Source organism: Miniopterus schreibersii, assembly GCF_964146895.1.
Source record: "Miniopterus schreibersii genome assembly, chromosome: 11".
In the NCBI taxonomy this organism is placed as follows: domain Eukaryota; kingdom Metazoa; phylum Chordata; class Mammalia; order Chiroptera; family Miniopteridae; genus Miniopterus; species Miniopterus schreibersii.
In genome coordinates this window covers 31143886-31170799 of record NC_138111.1, presented here as the reverse complement: position 1 = coordinate 31170799, position 26914 = coordinate 31143886, and the positions used below count along the sequence as shown (strand labels likewise).

At 34.8% G+C, this 26914-nt stretch overlaps 1 protein-coding gene across 3 annotated transcripts in view; it reads right to left on the bottom strand.

Moving 5' to 3' along the window:
- Positions 1-26914, bottom strand: part of GKAP1 (G kinase anchoring protein 1) — a 48272-nt gene extending 21358 nt beyond the window's left edge. Inside the window, exons 1-7 of one of the 3 annotated variants that reach the window (XM_081152545.1) lie at positions 26808-26914; positions 26271-26404; positions 17660-17912; positions 14711-14854; positions 8424-8501; positions 5041-5164; positions 2493-2515 (exon numbers count right to left, since the gene is read on the bottom strand). In XM_081152545.1, coding sequence (XP_081008671.1) covers positions 2493-2515; positions 5041-5164; positions 8424-8501; positions 14711-14854; positions 17660-17869 — 579 coding nt within the window. In that variant the 5' untranslated portion in view covers positions 17870-17912; positions 26271-26404; positions 26808-26914. The remainder of the gene's footprint in view (positions 1-2492; positions 2516-5040; positions 5165-8423; positions 8502-14710; positions 14855-17659; positions 17913-26270; positions 26405-26807) is intronic. The other 2 variants (XM_081152547.1, XM_081152546.1) reach the window with 2 other exon arrangements.

Below are 26914 nucleotides of genomic sequence, written 5' to 3'. Positions count from 1 at the left end.
GGAAATGGGGGACATCTGTAATATTGTCAACAAAATAATTTTTTTTAAATGGGCAGAGGACCTGAACAGACACCTCTCCCAACAAGACATACAATCAACAGATATATGAAAAGATGTTCAACTTCAATAGCTATTAGGAAAATGCAAATCAAAACTACAATGAGATACCACCTCACACCTGTTAGAATGAGTATTATCAACAAGACAAGTAATAGCGAGTGTTTGGGAGGCTGTGGAGAAAAGAGAACCCTTATTCACTTCTGGTAGGAATGTAGACTGACTGGTACAGCCACTATAGAAAACACTCTGGTGGTTCCTCAAAAAATTAAGAATAGAGTTACCACATGACCCAGCAATCCCTCTTCTGGGTATCTACCTGAAAAACTTGAAAAAAAATTTTCATAAAGATATATACACTCCTATGTTCATTGTAGCATTATTCATGGTGGCCAAGACATGGAGAGAACCAAAATATCCTTCAACAGAGGATTGGATAAAGAAGATGTGGTACATACATATAATAAAACACTACTCAGCCATAAGAAAAGATGAAATATTGCCATTTGCGACAACATGGATGGACCTTGAGAATTTTATGGTAAGTGAAATAAGTCAGTTAGAAAAAGCTAAAGACCATATGATTTCACTCATATGTGAGATAGAAAACTGAAACTCATGAACAGTATGGTGGTTACCAGAGAGAAGGAGATGGCGGTAGGGGGATTAAGGGGGCCCAATATATGGTGACAGAAGATGGTTTGAATTTGGGTGGTGGGCACACAATGAAATATACAGATCACATATCATAGAAATGTACACTTGAAACCTATATGAAACTATTAACCAATGTCACCTCAATAAATTTAATTTTTAAAAAAGAGGAGAAAAGCAAAAGGAAGAACTGCTCAACGTGAAGGTGCTAGGACTTGCTGAGTTTAAAATAAAACTTTTTGCCTGGCCAGGGATGGCTCAGCAGTTGAGAGTCAACCTAGGATCCAGGCGATCGTGGTTCAATTCCTGGTCAGGGTACATGCCCGGGTTGTGGGCTCGATCCCCAGTCGGGGGTATGCAGGAGGCAGCCAATCAATGACTCTCTCATCATTAATGTTTCTATCTCTCTCTCTCCCTCTCCTTTCCTCTCTCTGAAACCAATAAAGACATACTTTTTAAAAAAATAAAACTTTTTCTCATTCTCAAAAATAAAAGAAAATAAAATTATAATTAAAGACAAAATATATGCTATGTCACAAACCTGTGCTTGTAAATACAACTCAGATTAAGTACATATATTAAACAGATGAGATCCTGGTCAATCTGCCTTTTTTTTTTTTCTTTCAAATCAGGAAAGAAGAAAAAGCAAGCATGGAACAGTTTATAAATAAATTATTTTTCCCTCCACTAACAGTTGGGGGCAGTTTCTTAAGAATAAGGTGTACCATTTGTATCTGATTGCTCATTCACATAAAGCTAACGATCATTTAAATCAATGGATTAAAAACTGGAATCAATCCAAAAGTATATGTTTTCACTTTCAAACATAAAATTAAAGTCTATATTTGTGGTCATTTAATTTTATTTAAGAAATGGTGACAGTGGTTTGTAAATAACTTCAAAAGAATTTCCAGAATCTGTCTTACCAATAAATCAATTCTGTGTTTGTTGTGAATTAAGACTGTATTATTAATATAGTCACAGAATTATTTAGATGTTATTTTCATATACATGAATTTAATTTCCCTGACTTGTCAAGCAAATGCATGAAACCACAAAAAAATATCAAAAACCATATAAATATTCTGAAGTGAAACTAAGGGATATGTATCTGGCCATTTGAAAAAAATCAATTAATGTAATTATTGACAAGATACATACATAATATAAGAAAAAAACTTTCAAATTATTACCTAAAGAAGTCAAAAGAACTCAACAATTTTAGTACCACCCTCAATATTAAAACATACTTTATAGTAGTCTTATTTCCCAATTCTAAAGGGTTTGTAGAGGCTTTATGGAGTCTTTAAAAAAAAAAAGTATAGCTACACTACCCTCTAATGGTGAATGGTAAGAAAAGTATATGATCAGGTTAAGCTTATTTATGGATATAAACTATATAATTACAGTTTACACCTCACAGTTTCTTTAATTCCAAAATATCTAGAGACATGGTGTTTCAGGATGTTTTTAATAAAGATTAAAATACAGACTGTTTCTCTAAAATTTTAACTTACATGTAATCTTTTGGCTCACAGGCACACACAAATTAGGATGCTAAAGCCAAATGATATATTTCATACAAATAATCACATATTTACTCTACCACAATAATTTTATATCCTTATAATTGCCAGAAACATAATTAAGTTTACTCATGAAAAACCTATGGGTTGTTTCTTAAATGGCTACGACTCAAAAAAGACTTACTGCTAAACACTGAAGTATTATTCTTAAAATCATCAAGCATTTTCTAAAATAAAGATGGTTAAAACACTTACCTCTGTCTTTTTACTAATGTGATCTGTAAAAAAAAAAAAAAAAGTGACATTTCATTGAAGGAAATTAACATATAAAAATATTTTAATATGTAAGAAAGTAAACAAAGTAACTGAAAAGAATTTCAAAACGATGAGTTTTGGAAGTCGTTTGGGAGTTGCCTACGATTCATCAGATTTACTTTTCTAAGGATAAGATGTTAAAATTCAGTATATAACTATTAATTTGTTCAGCTTAGGGACTAGGTCTTATATCTCAGTAAATGCTACCCATAACAAGGATATTATTAAACTTTAAACATTTGAATTCCACATCATTTAAGTTTTTCATTTCACATAGTATTTTTGAAAGGAGAGAACTTGAAGGGGTACAAATATGTCTAAAATCAAATCACAGGATACTGTGACTGCAAAAACTATACAGATTACTGCCTTTGTGGAATAAGATAATAAGTTGAATAGTAATTTGTGTCCTTTAAAACTATTAGCTAGTTTTTTTATTTTAAGAAACACATCAAAGTGATATACTGTAAAAATTCTAAAAATTAATGTATATGTATAGAATGAATACAAAAAAGGCAAAACAAATATATCTATATTAAACAAATGGACTTAATAACAACACAGCATTTGTGAAAAAGGATTACAGAATGAGGAAAAGGCAGACATAAGGGAATCCACACAGACAGAAGGCTGAAACTAAAGTACAAATAGGGAAAAAGTGTTCTTATTTACATTGAAAATAATCAGAATATCTAACTTAATAAGGTTTCTTGTGGACAGCAGAAATTCTCCATTCTCAAGGACTAATATAACTGAATAGAATAGCTTTCTTATAACTGAGAATGTAAAAGCTGAACCAGTTCTCTAAAGCATTCGTTAATCAAATAGAGCCCATAAAAATAGTAAATGTCAAAATCACAAGTTTCAGATCTAACTACCAAATTCTGGTAGGTTACACATTCTACTAGCATGTTCTACTTAGCACACAATGTGATGCCAGAACCTGAGGAAGAGTGTGTTAATTGTGTCTTATAATAGTTGTAAAGTTTCCCCTTTAACAGTATCATACTGATGTCTTTCTCAATCCATCTAATAAATTTATATAACACTTAATAAATCAAACATATGGAAAATAAATTAAGGAGTTTTAAAAAACATTCTTTCCATGTTTCTGCTTAGTTTTTAAGGAACTATTTCTTATACAAAATCTTTCTTACTAAAACTGGAAATTTTATTTTAACATACAGGTTCTTTTAACCCCAAAACAAAGGAACTTTCCTGTTCCTTAAAGGAAAGCAATATAATCCTCTAAATTTATTTCTACTTTCACAGATAGGCTTATTTCTGAAAATAGCACAGTAGCGTGGTATATTTTGGTTTTGTTTTTTTATTACTGCTATGGTATTGCTAATCCTCACAGAACAAATAACCAATGTATTAAAGCTAAATTCTAATGAATCAAATATGCTGCTCAATGAACAAACAGCTGTCCACTTGGTTAGCAACTATTCTGTTTGGTATAAGCACAGTGCTGTTCAAAAAACTTTCTGACTATTCAAAAAACTTTCTGACTGCTGTCTGATATGGAAGCTAGTAGTCACATGGGCTACTGAGAATTTGAAATGTGGCTAATGCAACTAAGGAATTTTTTATTTTAGTTCATTTTAACTAATTTATATTTAAGTTGCCACACATGAATAGTGGCTACTATGTAATACAGTACAGATCGAAGATTCACCATTTCCAACATCAAAATAAAGTGCTTTGTGGTCTGTCTTAAAAAATTTAGTGGAAAGCCCAGCCGGCATAGCTCAGCAGTTGAGCATCGACCTATGATCCAGAAGATCAAGGTTCAATTCCCAGTCAGAGCACATGCCCGGGTTGTGGGCTCAATCCCCAGTAGGGGATGTGCAGGAGGAGGCAGCTGATCAACGACTCTCTCATCATCGATATTTCTCTCTCTCTCTCTCTCCCCCGCTTCCTCTCTCTGAAATCAATAAAGACTTTTTTTTTTTTTAATTTAGTGGACGGTATAATTTTCTTCTGTTTTCACTTTTTGATAAAAAAAATTACAAAATGATATTATAAAGAGTTTTCCGGTAATAAGTCTCATTCTAAAACTTTGTATTTTAATTTTATAAGATGTAGTTCCAGATAATTTGAGGAGGTTGACCAATAATGTATGAAACTTGAAGATACTATTCCTGATCTAGTTTAAGCCAAATCACTTTATATATAAGGACAATAATATGTTTCATGATGATTTAAAAACTACGAATGTCAATTTTTATTTTCAGTAAGTTTTAGAAAAGGGACAAGTTCAGAAATACAAAATAATAAATTCTAGTTTTATGGCATTTTAATGATTGATTTTAAATTATTTTAACCCCTAAATGGTTTATTTCCAAAGAGGTTTACATTCCACATTCTAAGTAACAGATTAACAAAACAACTTTTACTTATTTTAAAAATTAGAAAGGTACTTACAACTCAAGGATACAAAGATTTAGAACAGTTACTCTACATATAGATTTTATATATATATTACCTTCAGAATGAAAATCTTTTAGTGATACTGTGAGAGGTTTGTCTTTTCCCTGATGATTCTTTCTTTTATCTTTTTTATTCATAACCTTTGACTGAGTTGAAGCATTTTCGTTATTTTCAAACTCCTGAAAAGAATTATTGGCAACCATTAAGCTTAGTTTACACTAGTAAAATTAACTCATCAACAGGTAATATGTTTATTAAAGTTTTCTTTTTAAAGATAAAAGACAAATAAAACAAAAACTTACGCTAGTCAACTTGTATAAAAAGATACCTGTTGATTTATATACTCAATCTTTTGCATCTTAAGCATTGAAATAAAAACAAAAAGCTACACCTTGGTCTATTAACCCCTCCTACTTGCCACCCTCTTCTTCATTTCTGGACCAAACTTAAAACAATAATCCACCGTCAGTTTGCTTTCTCACTTCTCCCACCACCCAACCCTTGAAATTTCGCTTTTGCTATTCTTTGACACTAAAATTAAGGTCAACTTCCTTTCAAATACCAAACCCAAAGGACATTATTTTTCAAGCATTTCTTGGTTTTCTCAGTACATTTCTGACTACTCTTGAGTCTCCTTTCACTGGCTTCTCTTTTCCAAACTCTGCTCTTAAAAATGTAGCTGCTATTCACTATTATTCCATTCTAACCCATTCTTATGCTTTATACGCACTGTTCTTCAAACTCAAAGTTATGATAATTTCTGTATGTATAGACAACTCAACTGGGATGTTCATTAAGCATCTCCAATTCTCTAGTAAGGACTGATCCTCTAAGTACTCTGTTTAATGACACCATCATCTACACAACTGTCTAGGCAAGAAACCTCAGAGTCATCCTTGCCTACTCTTTCTACACACTTTATATCCAAATTAGTAAGTACATCTTGTTGAGTTTATCTCCTAAACCTCTCTTAAATCTCTTTTCTTCATACCTTGTAATATTTCCCCATCTTCTTCTGCTTGACACTGTAACACCCTCTAATTTTATCCCTTCAATCCATCTTCTACACTGCTACAGTATGATTTTCTAAAATTAAAACCCAGAATCAATCTAAAAGCTTAAAATATTCAATAGCTCTCTGCACATGCATAAAACCTAATCTCCTTAGTCTGGTACCAAGGTTCTTTATACCTTATTCTTCTGACAGTATCTCTAGCAACTCCAGGTCCCAAAATTAGTTTTTCAAATATTCTACACTCTTTCATACGTACATATCTTATATGCTTGCCACTCCTCCCGAGAATGCTGACCTTCCTCTTAACCTACCTGTGAATTTCTAATACATTTAGTAAGACCCTCTTTTAAGAATCCTTTCCTAAAGTCCATCCCCATCAAAGGCACAGAAAATTCTTGTAGCTTTCTGAATTCCCACTGTACTGAGAACATACATTTCCCAATACTATACACCATAAATATATGTATGTCTTCCTCCACTAAACCCAAAGGATAAGACTATGTCTTAATCTTTGTATTATGTGCCTAGCACATTTTGGCTATTCAAAAAAATGTTTGGTAAGTGATAGAACAGAATAAAAAATGCCATCCCAAACCTTAGTTATTATAAAAATCCTTAAGCTATCGTTTTTAAATTGAAATAACCTGACTTAAAACTCAACAGCTGCCCAGCCGGGTGTGCTCAGCGGTTGAGCATCAACCTAGGATCCTGGAGATCGAGGTTCAATTCCCGGTCAGGGCACATGCCTGGGTTGCAGGCTCCATCCTCAGTTGGGGGTGTGCAGTAGGCAGCCGATCAATGATGACTCTCTCATCATTGATGTTTCTATCTCTCTCTCTCCCCGCCCTCCTCTCTCTGAAATCAATATATATTTAAAAAACAACAATAAACAAACCTCAATGACAACATCAATGTAATCACATCAAATTAGCCATCATGCACAAAAGGAATTCCTCCATTCTCTGAGAGTCATTATTGTCTGATAAAACCAAAGCTCTTGGGTACTAGCCTATGTGCCAAGAAAACGGGCTGGAAACAAGATATTTTATCAATATCATCTACTCTACTCCTCTAAAGATACAGCTAATCATTTTAGCTTTAGAATCTGGACATATATCTAACACATTACTTTATAATAATTTCAATTTGATAAATTTTCTCTTCAAATTGAACAAGTCAGGAGGACTTTTCCAGTGTAACCTGAAAGTCCATTAAATGACTTAAATCATAGTGAAGCTATCTCTATCCATTTTTGTAATTGCCAGGTTTATGTCTAAATGGACAAGTAACAACAGGATTACAGTTACTCTTGATTTTTCACGATAACAATAGAGAGATATGGAAAAAGAAACTAACACATATAGGGTCCCAAAGTCCACTTCACTGGCTTTCTTCCTCTTCCCTTTAGCTATGAATACACTGCAAAATCATCTACTGTGAATTTTAATTATTCTCATCCCTTCATCTTGAATGAAGAAGCTAGCATACAATGACATAGTCTAAAGGCCCTTAAGCATGACCAAAGGTCATTGATGATCAACTACTGAGTAATCACAAGTTGAATAAATGTTATGGATCAAAAAAATCCCAATACATGTGAAGAACTAAAGTTAAATAACATGAAGATAATAAAAATGCTCAATTTAAATAGAAACCAGAAACCATCACTACTTTTTTACTTAAATGTTCCTACAGTTGTAAGCTGTAGAACGCATTTCAGTACTCGACCCAACATCACAGCTTAGTGACAAATGCTGAGTTCACAAGGCCAAATTAACAGAAATGGCCTCCTATTTACTTTAGTTAATTGTAGTGTATCTTCAGCAGAGGGTCTCTTAATGGATGCCCCTGTACTCATACTTACCTTACATTTTTTAATCTAATTTTCTATGTTCATTTAAATAAGTTAAAATAAATCATTTGCTGTTCCTTTTAATTTCCTCTCTTCCCTTCATGTTGGAACTTTTTAAAATAAACATTCCAAATCATCAAAGTTTAGTCCACATGTTTCTGTGGTCTCTCAAAACCTGAGAAAGAATCTTATTATAAAAACTGCGTGTAACCCGGCCAGTGTGGCTCAGTTGGTTGAAGCGTAGTCCTGTCCATCAAAAGGTGGTGGTTTTGATTCCCAGTCAGGGCACATACCCAGGTTGGGGATTCGATCCCCGGCTGGGTGTGTAAGAGAGGCACAATGTTTCTTCCATCGATGCCTCTCTCTCCCTTCCCCTTTCTAAAATCAATTTTTTTTTAAAAAGGTTTTATGTCATTTATTTTTTAAAAATTAAAAAATTAAATTAAAACTGAATGATAATATTTTGTTACAACAAACTTTAAAGAGAACTTTAATACAAAATTCAGGAAGATTGGTCCTAACTTTGAACCACTTAAACCTAATATAGCTAAATGAATAAATGTGTAAATACCTTTTTGTGTTCTTCATATTCTAATTTACTTAGCAACAATGCCTTCTCAAGATCTGCTTCAAACATTTCAGATGTCAGCTAAAAAAAAATGTTTCACAAGAAATAAATGATAGCATTATACCACACTAGCAAAATAATCATAACAATATATACAGGAAAAGAAAAAAATACATTAAAAAACAGTCTGGGTTCTCCAAAGTTATCTATCCATGCCAAAGTAAGGCATTTTATAGAAGATACCAAAGCAAAAACTTCCAATTTTGAGATTTCCATTTCCCCTTTCATTGTCAACAATTCACTGTATATCACATAATTCTTTCACTTTAATAAAAACAAAAATCTTACACCGTGGCTGAGTGGCTCAGTTGGTTAAAGCCTTGTCCCATACACCAACAAAAAAGTTGCAGGTTCGATTCCCAGTCAGGGCACGTACCTAGGTTGTAGGTTGTGGGTTCGATCCCTGGCCAACGCAAGTACAAGAGGCAACCAATCGATGTTCTTCTCTCATATCGATGATCTTTCTCTCTCTTCCTCTCTCTCTAAAATCAATTAACATATCCTCAGGTGAGGATAAAAAAACACACAATCTTACGAAGAATTTGACACTGTCATGGATGTCAAAGGCAATATTCAGTTTAGGACACCGAAAATATAATAGTGATTATTATTCAAAATTATAAGAATACTAAAAAATAATGAGCATTATAAAACATACCATTTCCTTAACACAAACTAATTCCTCAGGTACAGAACCTTTAAACAAGGTGACCAAATGCCCTGTCACATGCCTGAGGTTATGGAGTGATTATAGTGCATCCTTTTACTGCTACCTTTTATTCCTTTTATATGATTGCCCTACCTTTAAAGTCACCTAATGCTGTAACTAAAATAATTTTCTGTAATCTATATCTTTTGGTTCCACTTTCCCACCACAAAATCTCACCTTAACGTCTCACAATCTAGCTTCCACCACCCTCTAACCAAATAACTCTCCAAGAATTAATTTTCCTAATTGCCAAACAGAATTGCTACAGTAGCTGGATGGGACTTTGGGTAGTCTAGCACTGAGGATAAGGTATATCTGCAGCTGAATATAGTATAGTTGCAATATGATAAAAGTAAACATCCTGAATTTGTGTGCATGTATTTATCAACCTATGCATCCTGGATAATAAAAGCATAAATATAATGAACCTCTTGTTTTTTTCTATCCAGAATCCCTTCCTTTATTCCTCTGAGTAACTATACTTCATTTCAATGTCATGATTTTAGCAGAACAGCCAATCTCATAAATCTGTATACCACCCACCACCATATCCACACAGACATCCAAACTACCATTATCAACAACAGGGTGGGAGCAAGGGATTCAACTCTTTTTTGGTCTCCTAGGAATTAAATTTTGAGAACACAAAGCAAGTAGGATTCATTCATCTGATAACAGCCCTCTAAAAGTGAGTGTACTAGTTCTATTAGTTCATGTGCCTATGCACCCCAGAATAGCTTAGTTTCCATCTTTCTTAACGCCTAGTTGTTTAGTTCTTAATTCAAATCTGTGAGTCACTCAGAATTCATTTGACAAATTATTTTTGCCAAAGTTAACCAGAATTGTTTCTGTTGCTAAATAATAATAAAAAACTAAACTAAAATAGAAACCAACTCCAAAAAAGAATATGATCTGTTTCACACTGATACCTTGATAACTGGAAAAATGTTAACCAATATTTCCTTTGAAAGCATCTCATCTAATTCTATACTAAGACAACAAAAAGAGGAAAAATGATTAGGTTTATCACAAAAAAATTAACTCAGAGAAAATACAATTAGAATTAAGGGTAAATAGCACAAGAAAATCCGGCTAAGCCCAGAGTAAATTTCATATACTTTTTCCTTGAAAAGAATCAAGTAATTCATCAATCCAAATTAGTAATAATCAGGAAAAAGTAATATATTCACCTTTTAGATAATTATATAAATAGATATTCAAAAACAATTTAGTTATACGCAAAAAAACTGGATTCATGTGTTACACACAAAAAAGTTGGTATTTCTCCACCTAAACTGAAAGCAAACTTAATAAAAAATATTTCACTATAATTAAAGCACAGTTATCATCCCAATGTAGGAAAAGTAGCAAAACTACTTAAATTTATTCTGAACAAAACTAGTTTAATTTACCACTAAGCTTTTAATCCATATTAAAGACATTTTACACTTATGGAAAGGGCATTTAAGATTATTTCCAATATGTCACATATTACGACTGATAAAACAAAAATAAGTTAGTGAACAGGGGAATAGCTTAGAAAGCAGGGAGACTTGCAAGATGTCATTATTCTTTTTCGTATTAACTCACAGAACTTAGCTGTTGTGAGAGCTAATTCAAATAGCATGACAAAAGGTGAATGGAACTTTTATATTATTATTATTATTATTATTATTATTATTATTATCCTCGCCTGAGGATATTTTTTCTACTGATTTTTAGAAAGTGCAAGGGAGGGGAAGAGAGGGAGAGAGGGAGAGAGAAAGAGAAACGTAGATATGAGTGAGACACATCGATTGGTTGCACATACCCCAGATTCAGGAATCAAACCTGCAACCCTTTGGTGCACAAGTGACGCTCTAACCACGGAGCCACAGCAGCCAGGGCTAAATGGAACTATTAAAGTGAAAAAATATGGCTCTTTCTAGTATCTGATTCCAAATGTAGCGGGTAGAAAAGGAATAAAGGAATTTTTGGAGGAAAGAGCCATGTGAACAAAGGTATAATACTAAAGACAGAGATACAGGGTGGGGCAAAAGAAGGTTTATAGCAGTTTGTATGGAAAATAATATAATAATTAATAAATAATAAAACAGGAATAAACTCTTCTGCGTACTCACAACTGTAAACCTACTTTTGCCACACCCTTTACTATGGGATACCAAGGAAAAAGATACCTGACAAAAGGTGAATTCTATACAAGAAAGGTGGAAAAAACACAGACTTTGGGAGATCACACAGGTGGATAATTTGTTCTATAAATTGTGAATCTCAGTTCCATCATACATATATATAGTATCAACCTTGCAAGGTAGTTTTAAAGGTTTACAGCTATAATATATGTACAGTACCTAGCACAGTACCTGCATGGCACTAGTTACACATATTAGATTAAAATTCCCCTCCTCTATGTTGGAGAACAGTAGAAAATAGCTTAGATAGGGTTGAATTAGGTTCCAGGATCTCCCTAAAAATTAGGGATTTGAGGCAGATGAAAGAGAAATGCTAATAGAAGTAATTTTAAAGAAATAAACTGAATATTAGAAGAATGAGAATTTTGAATCAATGCGCCTGGCCAAACCACTGTAATCTCAGCATATAGGAAACTGGACCAGAACACAGCGGTGCAGAAAATAAAAATGGCTGTATCTTAGAAAAAAATAACCAAGTTTTGGAACTGATTAATATTAAGTATGAAAAAAGAATGAATCAAACATAATCTTTCTGATCCTAGTTAACAGGGAGAATGGTAACACAAGATTAAATCATTAGGAAAGAAAAAAAAAACATGATTCCAAATTCCCTAAACATATCTTAATTAAATAATTACCGTAAGACTGTTGTAAATATAGGTGTTAATCTAATTAACCAGTACATGTCTAGGTAGAACTGGAGGGGGGGAGGGGGAAAGGGCTGGGAGGCACCAGGCAAGAAAATGCAAATAAAACCAATAGTTTTAAAAAGTGTCTTATATTTAAGTTTGCAAATTGAGAATTCCTACTCATTATGTTTAAACTTAAGGGAGGAGCAGGAAAAGAAGAAAAAGGGAATAGTAGGTACTAAAATGCCCACAGGATTGAAAAGAATGCATGTGCCCAAGATGCCCCTTCCTCTTGGCTTCCTTCATTGCCTCCTACTCCCCATCTAGTAGTAAAACATTTTTTCTTTCTATTGAAAGAAATCTATAGTTCAAGGGTTTATGATCAGTTAAAGAGTATGAAGGACCAATGAAAAATAGGAAGGACAATAAACATTTTGGAACTAGATTTTAAAAAATTAATTTGTAAGCCTAAGTAACATAACAATCTCACCCATTTTAAATCCAAGCAAAACAATTTCCAAATGAAGAGTTACTCTTCATTTCTCATAGACATCATGGGACAGGGTTATTGTAAACCAACACAAAACATCATTCTGAAGACATCTAACACCTGCAGCCAACTGTTTAACCACAATAGCTATATTGCCTTGTGGTACTCTAACTCAATGATTTTCAAAGTGTGGACCACATATCTTTCACTAATTTGGAAAACAGAAGTATTTCCCCCAAAATCTCATAGTCTTATTGAACATTATGATTTTAAAGGTTGTCAATGTTCTACAAAAACTGTTATCTGTGTGTTCGCACTAGTTATAAGGTTCAGTTCATCTCAGCTAATGAATCTTCACGTCTTTGAGTGCTGTTTGCATTTTTATTAAGTCTGCATTGTTGTTGTATGCTTGATTATATCTCCAAGTAATAAACACTTCAATGATTCACTGAAGGACTAAACATAGTAATGAAAAGATGCAACTTATAAAAACAACATAAATAAGGACTAATACAGTGAATACTGAATGTAAACCTGTATGTGTCATAACAGCGATATCTTATAAGCAGCTGAAAAGAAAATTATAAATAAAAAATTAAGATAGAGGATATCTGGAATTTTGATTTACTGAATTATCAATCCATTTTTTCCTAGCTATGAAACATGGGCAAGACTGTGGCCTGAAGACATAGTTTTTGTTTCACTTTCAAAGCACAATGACCTGCAGGAGTCTCTCCAGAACAAGCTTCAAATAGTTGCTTTCCAGAACAAAAGTAATGAATATTGTTGCTAAAGAAAGAGCCAAAAATCACAGATTTATTTGAATTTGCACTTCCTATAGGGAAACCAAGGGCAGGTCAAACTATTGCCAAGAGATTCATTATACCAACAGACTTAATATTAATGAAAAATATCACACTCACAAACATAAAACAGAACAAGCTATTGGCAAAACACTGGTATCAGATGGATTGGAAAACAATGTGAAAGAACAATTAGTATTGTGCACAAGCTAGCAGATGCTTCACTTTAGAGCTAGACAAAACCAGTGATGTGTGGAGTTTGAATCAATACAATAAGAGGAAGAAATATAAAATAAAATTTGATCTAAACTATTTATCACTGAAAACCCATGAGAAGAGATTTTTCTATTAAATTAATTATTTGTGAGCTATCATGGAGACTTAAAAAAAGAACACTGGACTCAGTAATATCAATGTATTATGAATAAAAGAGGTTATGCCTGAGCAACATCTATACAGAGACTTATTCCTAGGGAATAGGTGTTAGTGAACAATACGTTATCTTAACCTTGATTCAATATTAAAAGAAACAGTAAAAATTATGAATGCCATCAAATCAAAGCAATGGCCTATTCATCTTTTTTTAAACACTAAGCTTTACTGAGATATAATTCACATATTTTATATATTTCTTATCACATAAAATTCACCCATTTCAAGTGTGAAATATATACCTACTTTTGATGTATACATCTCTGCAAAGAGGGAATATAAAACTATCTTTCAAAAAACAACAACTATCTTTCCACACTGAAGTATGCTGGATAGATACAAGTTTATGAAATGGAAAATGAGATTAAAAAAAAATATATTTCTTTAAGGGACAAATAATGCAGTAAAGATCATCTTTATAATTTCTAGCAGCTTTGGTAGCATACTTCAACAAAATATACGGTATCCTGAATAGCCTGAACAAATACTTTTAGGGGCAATATATCACAATTTTTAATGTTATGGAAAATATTAGAATTAAGATCAAACTGTGGTTCAGACAGTTTGTCCCAATTGGTTTTTGTCTTTTCATGAGAAATTCCAATTATTTATATTTATTTATAAAACACAGTGTTTGCCTATTACCCTTTTATATATCCTTTTTTAGCCTTATTTCGAAGGCTTCCTTGCAATTTCCTTTGCTTTATAAGTTTTGCTATGTGGGCCATGTATTTTTTTTCTTCAAATGATTTAAAACTTAGAATGGGCCCTAGCCTGTTTGGCTAAGTGGTTAGAGCGTCAGCCTGCCTACTGAAGGGTCTAGGGATTCTTACTGAAAGCAGCAAACATGTGAATTAATCCAATACAAAAAGCTCCTCAGAACAGTGGTGTCACAGACTCAGATGAACTGCCATCTTTAAAATGCATACATTCACTGAAAGTCAAAGCAATATCATTTCATTTACTTATCTGTACCTGCTCATCTCTTTGTCTCCACTCTTGCCAATTTTCTTCTCGTGAATCCTTCTGTACTGGGTTTGGTAAAGAAAGCTCATGTTGAGTGTTACAAGTGGCATGGGAGGATTTCTGGGGAATTTTCTTAAAAGCAAGATTCCTGAGCTATGAAACAAACAAAGAATATATTAAATTCAGTTTACCAATCCTGAGATACTAATGATTTTTTGGAAGTTAAGAAATCAACAGTAATTTTACACTTCTAAACACTATTCCAAACGCTATTTCCATTTTTTATAATCTTCGTAGAATATTAATTTTGCAAGCATTTGAGAGAATGCTTGGTGGATTTCTAGATAAAATGATTAATAGGTAAAAATGGATTGTATTCTATTATACCATCATTTTAAAAATTCTGCTTTACTAAGGGAAGAAGTTTACAGGAGTAGAACATTAGATACGTGTGCTTTTAAAATACAAAACAATAAGATTCAAAAAAGATTAAAGTTTAATAGCTTACAAATTTAAAAGTTTAAATAGTGAGAAAAGATAGCTTATGCAATTCAAGCAACTACTTTGCTAGTCCTAAAAAATACAAGGGCTAGTCCTCAAAGTAACATAATGAATTAAAACTGTACTGGCCAAGCCACTTCCCAGCAACAAGAATAATCAGACACACAGAAAATGAAACAAGAGAGAAAAATATTGAGAGGGTGTTATGGATTGAATTATATATCCCCCCAAAAAATATGGTGTAGCCCTAACCCTCGGTGTCTGTGAAAGTGACTTTATTTGTAAATAGGTCTTTGCAGCTGTAATCAAGTTAAGATGAGTCATACTGAATTAGGGTAGACCCAGATCCAATATGACTGGTATCCTTATAAGAAGAGGTGAAGACAAACATACACAAAGAGAATGCCAAGCAAGTAACAAGAGGCAAAAATTGGAGTGATGCAGCTGGAAGCCAAGGATTGATGGCCACCACAAGATTGGAAGAGGAAAGACAGGATTCTACTTTGAGTCTGAGAGAGAACACAGCCCTTGTTGACACCTTGGTTTGGACTTCCAACCTGTAGAACCATTGGAGAATAAATTTCTGTTGTTTTAAGCCACCTAGTTTGTAGTACTTTGTTATGACAGCCTTAGGGAAACTAATAAAAAGGCTTTAAATTGAGAATCAACAATTTTAACTAATAATCAATATATGGTTCTGCAAAAGGCAGTGATGAGATACAAACATCTCTTTCGCCGTTTTTTCCTGTGGAAAAGACATAGAGGAGGAGATGCTACTGGAGATGAAGCACTAGCGAGTAGACTGTTGCTTTACTTTACAGAAAGTAAAGACTGATAGAACCACAGCCAAGGAATTGGAAAGAAAGGATCCTCAGGCTCATTCTCAGTTACACGTTTTCTTATTCTCTAATGTAAACTACATTATTACCCTATTTTCTGTTCCCCCACATCATCAATTCCAAAATGAAAGTGGTAGGCAATCAAAAGTTCTGAAAGACTGGACTTCTGAAAGGATATATGGTAGGGAAAATATATTTTCTTTTAAAGTTATTCTCTGTGTGGCAGCATTTTAAAGAGATACATAGAAAGCAATAGTGATAAAAATGTAATAGAAACAAACTGAAAAGACTTGTTTCCTAAGTCTTGGGACATTATAAAATAAATATTGGGGAGGACACTTTTACTACTTCTCTCATTAAATGATATTGAAAAAGGTCCTTATATAACTGACTGCTCCTTCTATTAAAAGATAAACACACAATAAACTGATGAATAAATTAGAACCACGGGCATGGAAAAATGGAAGAGACTGACAAAGCTCAGAGGGAAGAGGGGAGGGGTTGTACGGAAGAGATTAACCAAAGAACTTATATGCATATATGCACTGCCCATGAACACAGACAATAGGATGATGAAGGCCTGAGGCTGGACAGAAACCAGGTGGTGGCGGACAAGAGGGAGAAAAAAGGGGGGACCATCTATAATACTCTCAACAATAAAAATATTTTTTTGTAAAGACCAACATGGAGTTGTTTTTCAGCATTTCTTTTAAAAACAAATGGGCACATTAAATGTTGGTCATGTAACTCAGGCTGAAAATGTCTAGGGGAGAGGGGCCTGCCTTGTAAAAGAAAGATGATCATCAAATGCATAAAAATGTATGTTCAGGCTAGTCTTAGGATTACTGCTATAATAGTGAGAAAAAAAATGGGAAACAACCTAAATGTCTATCACAAGGGTTCAATTAAATAAAGTATGATGTAGCCATATAATTAAATAATGTGGAGTCATTTAAAATAATATAGAACTTTATTTATTCATATGGAAAACTGCTCATGGCTAATTAGAATAAATAGCCAGGATAAAAGTCTTATATAATCCCATTTTTGTTTAAGTAAAATATGAATATAGATATATGTATATTTATGTATCTGTTGGTTATAGCTCTAGTTATATTTACAAATGGCCTTTGTTTCCTCTTAAGACTTCCTTACCTTTTGGAATGAGCTTCCATAAAGGCATTTAAAATTTTTTCATTACATTAAACTGAACAAACAAGCAAAGTAGAGACAGACTTATACAGAGCAGGCTGACAGCTCTGGGGGATGAGGAAAGGCAGGGGAGGTGAAGGGATTGAGCAAAAAAGAAAAAAAAAGAAAGAACTCAAACTCATGGACATGGATAATAGTGTGGTGATTGCATGGCAGGGGTGGAGGTGGAAGAGGGTATGGGGGGATAAATGGTGATGGGAAAAATTAAATTAAATTAAAAAACAAAAAATGTTCATTATACTGACTTTACATACACACAAATTTATATACATTCATTCAAGTCATATTTACCAAGTACCTATGAACCAAGTACTATGGATACATGGGTCAATAAGATAGTACCTGTCCTCATAATGCTTACTTACAGTCTACTGGGAAAGCAAACACAGATAATTGTAACTGTTACCTCATTTGCTTCACTCTGTTGCTGTTCCTTCTTTTTTCTTCTTTTCTCTCTCTTTTTCTCATTTGTAGTTGATTTGCTTGTTTGAGACTTTCCAGCATTCCGACCTTTGCCTTTTCCAGGTTCAGAATCAGAGCCACTGCCGCTATCCACTTGCAAAAGGGCAAAACGAGACGCAGTAGTGGGAACAGAACTAAGAACTGCTGAGGCCATTGTAAATATTTTTCTTTAAAAATACTTCTGTCAAGAATAATTCCTGTGGAGGGAGAAAAGGAGGCAGGTGAGTAAAGATACGCTGTAAAATTTGTTCAAGATTCCAGAGTAATAATAATAAATTATTATATATACATACACTTCTCCAGACAGACAGTATATTTGGATTCATATCCACAATCCTATGGGCAATAACATACTTTTTAACTTAAAAACAACATAAAATTGTATAATAGAAAATAGAATAATGATATATTGAGATTTCACAGACTACTGCAAGACTACCATCAATACAATGGATTCATTTTTCCATATACAGTTTTCAAAAATTCATGGTTTTCCTTTCTTTTAAATATACTGCTAAAATATATACATATTTATGGAGAACATCCTAAATCAATATGGTTTACATCAGAAAAGTATGTTTATCCCCAACTTCCAAAACAGGAAAAATAAGGAAAGGAAGAACAGTGTTATATACAAAATGCTGCCTTAAGTTTGAACCTAGAGACTGTTACACTAAGTCACAGAATTGAGAACAAAATAGAGAACTTAAATTCCCTCAAATGTTTCAAAATCTCCCTCCACATTATCTTTTAGTTCACTAGCCTCAGTGCATCCTACCATTCCAGCGTGGGCAGGAGTGGTTTCGTTTAGTGTATTTTCAGTTTTTTAAGAACATAGACAGGATATTGAAAGTCCTCTAGTAATTTCTAACCCAAACTTTTTAGCTTTACAGATGAGGCAACTGGTGCTTAGACTGGTTAAGTGACTTGCCTAAGGCCATTACACAAGTTAATGGGAAAGTCAGGACCTGAACCTAGAAATGCTGAACCCTACTCTGCAAATTCAAAGAAAGAAGCTTTGTAACTACTTAGAAGTCTAAATACTCTTTCAATTTAAAAGGAAAACAGATTTTCTTAAGAAATTATAAAATGTAGAAATTTGTTTGTTTTTATTCTGAAGTATCAGGTACACAACTGAATAAAATATTAAGTTTTAAAAAAATAACTGAACACTCCAAGTACCCAGCACTTTTAAGATTAACAGAACATTAACCCACCCTGTGCCTCTCCCCAGCAGCATGTCACCACTCCCCGTCCAGAGATAATTATTAACCTGATTTTTTAATTATTCTTTTGTTTTTCTTTAGTTTTATCATGTCTGTCTCAAGTTACAGTGCTGATATCTGAAAAAGCTACTGTCATTTCTACAATATTCCACTGTTTACACGGGTCCACCCTCTTCAGTGTGGGAGGGAACTATGCAAAAGTGTGAATACTAAGAGGAGGGAATAATTAAGGTCCATTTTGAAAGTTAAAAGCACACTACAGTTTGTATGTTTTCAGGAGGGAACAAAAATGAGAAGCATGTGTTCAATCTTCCATCTTAACCAAAGAATCCAGAATATTATTTGAAATCTTTCAATTTTTTTGTTAAACAATGAAAGTCAAACAAGAGCTGAAACTTGAAGATGCCGCCTAGCAGTTATTAAATCAAAGTATTTTTATTTTAATACCATCTTAAGACCTATTGCTCCTATGCTCAGAAATATGCAAATCAAGATAAAATGCCACAACATACAGAGATGGTGTCACACTGATAAATTATGACATATTTTTAGGCTTAAATCTTTCCTGCAAGCATGGGAAATGAGGTGTAAGCTATTAAAGGGGAAAATATTACAAAATGAAACAAGTTCCAGACTCAAAAATATTATAAAAAACATTAATTCTGCTTCAACTTCAACATGCCATGCTAAAATCCTACAAGTTTTAGTTGCTTTGAACACTTTAGATACAATAATCCAACAAAGTTGTTCAACTATTATTATATTTAATTTTAACTGTGGGGACTATAAATTGCATGTGGCAGCAGTTCACAAATATTCACTGTCCCTCCCTAAAGGAGAATTATTTATCATTCTCCTACTGAATGCAGGCATGACCATGTGAATGACTTTGGCTAGTGAAATATAAGCTTTAAAAAGCTTTAAAAGCCAGAACATGGTCCACCACGTTCTCTTTTCCCTGCTTCTGTGACTGTGGAAACATATGCTGAGACAGTGTCTCCATCAATCAGCCAGGTCTGATGGAGCATGAAACCACAATGAACAAAGTCTCCTTACTAACCTGTGATGGATACAGGGTGGGGTAAAAGTAGGTTTACAACTGTGTGTGAACAGAGTTTACTCTATTATTATTTATTAATTATTGTATTATTTTCCATACGAACTGTAAACCTACTTTTGCCTCACCCTGTATGTAGCTTGAGCAAGAAAGCAACTTTATTTCTTTAAACATCTGAGATCTTCAGGTTGCTCTTGCAATATACCTAGCCTTATCATGACTGGTATCTTGCACAAATAAATATCTTTTCCATTCTAAGACTTATATAAAAAAACTGTGATTTCATATTTGGATTGCTCTGAATTAGTTAAATGTTCACAGATGTCTGTTCTAAAACATCTCTCCAAAGCTCATAGGCATTTTCTTTCTGTGGCATAGAGCAGAGCTTCCTTACCAGTGTACCCTCAGATAGTTACCCTTTGTCCTTGGGGCCACCAAAAAAACCCTGGAGAATGCAGAGACTCTAGGCCAGTGACCACCAGATGCAAGCAGCCCTATTTGATTCTCCCCAGAGGACAACTGGTGCACGTGCTGCTCTGTACTTATTTCTCAACTGTGTCAAGGGAAGTGCTCAAGCCCCTGGAAATTACATCAGACAGCTGCCGAATGCACTGCTGCCCATTACGGTAGACAGGTTAATGGAACTATTGTAAGAGTTTGTATTCTAGATGCCCAAAACACAAGGCATGCAGTATAGGGAGCAGCAACTGACATCAGGAGTACGGAAGCACAAAGTCTCTTAATGAGCAAGGTTCCAAGCAATAGCCTGAAACCTCTACATTCACAAATAGCAGACATTTCCCTCCACTTGCCAGTGACATGCCTTTTTAATGAAACGAACGTGCAACTGAACTTAAACTTTCATTGTATCACAAGAAATTTTATATTATTAAATTTTGATAAGATCTTAGATTCTTTAAAAATAATTTCAATTGTTATAAACTACTGAATGATCATACTACAAAAATGATTTGTTTTTGTTACCTACTCATTCAAACAAAATTTCAATGGAAACTCAATTTGAAGAAAACATCACTTAAAAGTCTGGACCAGGGCTCCAGCCAGGTGGCTCAGTTGGTTGGAGCATTGTTCCGTACACCAAGAAGGTTGTAGGTTAGATTTCCAGTCAGGGCACATACCTAGGTTGTGGGTTTGATCCTCAGTCAGGGCCCATACGGGAGGCAACTGACTGATGTTTCTCTCTCTCACATCGGTGTTTCTCTCTCTTTCTTTCTCTCTCTCTCTCCCCCCCCACCTCCTTTTAAAATCAAGGAACATATCCTAAGTAAGTATAATTTCCTCATTGAAAACTCCGATATGATCCTGAAGTTTTTAATAAATTCAACATTTACTTTCCTAATATATTTTGTTTTTACCTATCCTAATCATATACTATAAAAAAAGGTAACACATTTTCCCTCGCCCTGTTCTATATAGACACTGTAGATCTCCTCTCAGTCTGGGGACAATGGGACACCTGTGCTGAAGTCAAACAGCAGAAACCTAGGCAAACCCAACTTGCTGCTTACTGTAAGCCCCTAAACCACCTACTTGATCTGTGTGTCCTCATCTGTGAAAGTAGGACAAAAGTGCCCAGTTCACGGAGTTGTTAAGATTAAATAAGTTAATGTACTTTATGTACATTAATAGAACAGAAGCCAGTACAGCAGAAGCACTCAAATATAAACATCTACTGGTATTCTTACTACAATTATTAACTGAAATATGTCTTGAGGTGCTATGAGGCACAGGAGAATTGGCACAACCTATTTAAAAATTTGGCTAACCATGTCTGACTCCATTGCAAAAATGTTTTGAAACTTAAATCAACATCTGGCCATTCTAAAAGGTAAGGCTTTAATCTTTGAAATAAGAAAAAAGTTGTTAGGCATTAAGAAGTGAGTGTTGAGCAATGAGCCACTGAACAGAGTCAAAGACCTAAAGATTATACCTAATATACTGCAGAAGGAAAACATCAATCTACCTGAAACCCAAGAATCACAGAAGGGACTAAGTCTTAAATAGTGGGCATACAGTAGACAGACAATAAATGTTTCCTGAATGAATGAAAATAATAAAAGACAGAAAGACAAAGTGAAAAGAAAACATTAGAATACTGTTAAACTGAGAAAAGAATAATAAACATTCCAAAGACAAGACAAAATAATTATTTTTCTGAGGAGGCAGCTCCCTAAGCTATACTACCTCAGCAACCCATATGTTATAATAAAAGATCAACCAAAAAACGTATATGCATATGTGCATAGCCCAGGGACACAGACAAGTGTGGTGAAGGCCTGGGGTGGGGAGTGGAAACAGAGTGGAGGGTGTCAATGGGGGGAAAAGGGGGACATCTGTCATACTTTCAACAATAAAGATAAATTAAACAAATAAAATACTTTTAACTTATGAAAGAATAGAATGAAAGGAAAATACTCACCTATAATGATCCCTTGTTTGGTCAGCAGGAGTGCAAAAAAGGAGAACAGGATAGTGGCAGCCACTTGCACTATACTTTACATAATGGTAAATATTAAAGAATAGCTCTAGTAGCAGCTGAGGGAATAGGAGATGGGACAACTGGAAGGCTCAATCATCTGTGCTCCATGCTGCACATCATAAATAGCCAACACATTATCTACCTCAATAGCCATTAGAGAAATCTACGTACCAGGTCAAAAGGTACACTAACCAGTCTTCAGAAGTGGAAGAGGGGGAAATGAAAATTTTAAATAAAAAAGGGAATAAAAATATAAAAATAATCTCTAATCTGTAAATGCATCTTATATACATACCAAAAAGAAGGAAATACATGGTACTACTCATTATGCTTGTTTTCCTTTTGTATAGTTTTCACTATTTCCCCAAATATTCTATAATGACAATATTTCTTCTATAAGAAAAATATCTCATCTTGAAAAGGAAAAATGGTCATCTATACCCAAATTTAAAAAGCTAAACATGATGTAATCAATGCAATATTGATTTTTCTGCCATGGCAAACTTAGAAAGGGCAACTGCACGTCAGAACTGACAAGGAGATGCCTTTAGTCCTTTACGTTAGTAATGCAGAAGACAACTGTCAAATGTCAATGACAGACAGCAACTGTCAAAAACTAATTATGTTGCATGTTTTTACAAGAACATTACCTTCATTAACAAATATTTCAGAATTTGCAAAAAATACTCATGTTGTACAATCCAGGAATTCATTTTTTTTTTAAACCCTGAAGAGAAAAAGGAATAAAGAGGCAGACTATGACAACATCAGGATTTTTTTTAAAGATACTTTATGGCATGGCTAGCGTTAATATTCCTTCAATCCTGTGTCCTAAAACTACTGCACTTCCATCTACAGTCATATTTAAGAGACATTAGGATAAATAGATTTAAACAGAGCTCTTCTCTCTCTCCCTACTATTTTCCCTTTCTCTCTCACACAGTCTTTAATACCTCTGATGTTTATATACATTTAAATGATGTGAACTTAAGGTATACTATGAAAAAATTAAGTAGCCCAGCTGGGCTCAGCGGTTGAGCATCGACCTAGGGTCCAGGCGATCCGGGTTTGATTCCCAGTCAGGGCACATGCCTGGGTTGCGGGCTGCAGCCGATCAATGACTCTCATCATTGATGTTTCTATCTCTCTCTCTCCCTCTCCTTTCCTCTCTCTCTGAAATCAATAAAGATATATTAAAAAAAAAGAAAAAAGAAAAAATTAAGTATAGTGGACATCTCCTAAGCTACCTACATTGGTTAGTCTCTGAATGTGGCGGCTAGTGCTATATATTAAACATACACTTACACAATACTAAAATACTATACAAATTAGGTTTTAGTCCAGAAATCTAATGATTATTTCTTGTGTTTCCCCTATTTCCCTTTGAGTCTCCTTTTAAAAATAATTTAAAGGCTAACTTAATTAAGTAGTTGAAGGAAGACAAAATTCTCAAAATAATTTAAAAATAAATGGTTCAGGTCCAAATGCACAAGAAACAAGTAAGTTCACAAATATAAATATGCAGGTAGCTCATCACATATAAGTGTAATATTTAATAATTTCTTAATTACTATTATTAGTAAAAACTATTAATTACTCTATACTTGACATCGCAGCAATGTCAAATTATAGGGAAGTCTCCATTTTATAGATACTCAATACACCAATTACTTGACTTAGTAATTATAGCATATGTTAGGGCATTTTATAACAACTATCCTTCCTCAGATTTTGCTCCAGCAAAACTACCTAAAATTTCCTAAACACACATTTAGTTTTACTTGTTCATATTTTTATGCTATTTCCTTTGCCTAAAATGCTCTCCATTCTCTTCCACTTAAAACTTGTATTCATTCTTCAAAATCTGCTCAGGTGCTAGCATTCCTATGAAGCTTTCTTTAACCTGTCCCTCAAATTAATCATCCCATTCTCTCTAATATTTCTCTACTTTATGTTTACTTTTATTATTGAATTAATTCATTTAAAATTATGTTTACTGTTGTGCCTAGCCCCCTACAACTCTGACTTCAACATCCTAACAAATACCACAGCACCTGGCATACAATAGATCAATTTATTAAATTTGGATTTTTTTTAAATACTTAAATTCCCCGAGTACCAAGCTATATGTGCACTGAAAGCTGTGTTCTAAAGTAGGATGGAGAGCAAAAGAAAATGCAAAGTGCTCTACAGATAATCCCCAATTCCCATAATGCAAATATGAATTAAAGATTATTAGTTCAAAGTTGTTTCAATTTAGTGCCATTCCACCAACTATCACAACTAATTTTGTTTAGGAAATGTATTTGTTTAGGAAAACATAATTGGTTTTAAAGTGTTGATTAAGAAGAATTAGACTATATCAGGTGCTTAAAATAAATTATTTCTAAAAATGAACAGTCTAAACTGTAAGCAGCAGGATTTCAAAATGGTTGGTGCTCTTGGTTTCTGCCGAAGTTCTGAGGACCACTGCCACTGTGACTTCATCCCTCTAGACTATGACCTCTCTAGGGACAAGACAGATAACAGCTGTGGTCATACCTCAGTCCTGGGAACCACAATTAGGGCACTTAAAAACTGATGTATGTATAAAACCCTCAATAAAGGAAATCATGTTTATTCCTTTTTATAAAATAAATGGCAATCTTCTTCCACTAACACTATCAACCAGTTAGTCCGACTGGTGTGGCCTCACTGAATTATAACTTAAATTTTTATAAAACAGCATAAAGTGAAATGGCATTGAGCATCAGTGATTTAATGCCCAGTGAAATTAAAAATGTGTATTATTTTATGTTCTGTTCCTCAAATAACATAACAATATCTTTCACTTTAGCTTCTTATAAATTAAGGTTCACAACCAAGTGCCAAATGTATACCAAAACTTTGCTCCCAACACAATTACTGCAAACCAACCATGTAAATTTAATGGGTATGCCTTAAATTCTGTATTTTCTTCATAAATATTGCCTCCCCTTTCCAATCTGCAGCACCTAATTTCCCTGGGCTGAAAAAATCTAAGCAAAAATTACAAACAGGAACTGAGTGAGGACCTAAGGGATTCTCCCACCAATAAAACACATGTATTTTCATTTGCCCCCATGTTCTTTTGGTCAACTTGTAGGTTCTTGCTTTTAGTCCACAGAGTGAAGCCACTAACTGGTATCTTATAGATAAGTCTGTTGCAGCCATTTATGACAATTAAGAGTATCTTCCATTGATTAGGATTTGACTAATACCAACCACAGTGTTATAAACATATTAAGGAAAAAACCCTATATTTCCAAAGATTAAAGATTTTTAATACCTTAATTTGCCATAAAGTTTCTATAATATTCTCACAGCTTCAAGTCAAATTTACTAAACTGACGATTCAGGTTACAATCACAAGTATATTTCCCACATAGACAATACTGAATGGTGGGGAAAAAATTTTCACTGGCTTTTCAGTAAAAGAAAGATGGTCTTTCATTAGTGCTTCTAATGGGAGCCACAGCGCCTACCTAATTATAAAATCTGGCTAGGAATAAAAAATCTAAAAGAAGTTGGAAAGAAAAGACAATTTAGTAGGCCTATTTTGTCACTACTGTGCAGTATCTACTAAAGCACCCCAAATTACAGAGATGTCACAAAACTCTGACAGACGGCTTGTTCCAGACTGTAACAGCAAAAAAAATAAATTCTAAAAAATGAAACAGCCTCCTCCTTTACTTTCCAAGAGCTAGCGGCGAGGAGGAGGAGCACTTTCCTCAAGAAGTAATTCACTATATACCTCGTTCATGAATGAAAGCCAAATTTCACCCACAGGCTGTTAACCGATGCTCCAAAACTTATTCGCACAAAGTACGTAGGAAAGAAACAGGGCTGGGCGAGACCTAAACTCGAGCAAAGAAGCGGCTTCAAAACCTGAAAGGGAGAAAAGAGCGAGTTAGGTCGTCGCTCCAGAAATTTCCGAGCGCCAGGCGCCCCGGGAGGGAGCGCGAAGCCCGCGGCGGGCAGGGGGCGGCGGCACCTGTCACTCGGCGGCTCGCCGGCCGCGGGAGCCCCCGGCCTCGGCGGGACCTCGGCAGGCGTGGCCCCGGCCCCGGCTCTCTCCGCCGCCCCCGAACCTGTGCGGAGCGTCGCGGCCGCGGCCCTTCCAGAGGAGCGGCCCTCCCGCGCCCTCTGCCCTGCGGGTGGCTCCGGCCAGCGGGGCCCGTTACCTCAGGCCGAGTCCGGCGCGCACCGAGTAGCGGCCGAGCCGCCACTACCACCTCAGGGGCGCCGGAGGGGACCCCCCAAGAGACGGGCCCGCCCTCGGCGTACTCACCGGGCCTCCCTGGCCGCGGGCTCGGCCCTCCTCTCCCTCCTCCCTCGCCGCCGCGACTCCCGCGGCTCTCTGGGCGGCCGCCCGGGGCGTTGGGACTGGGCTGGGTC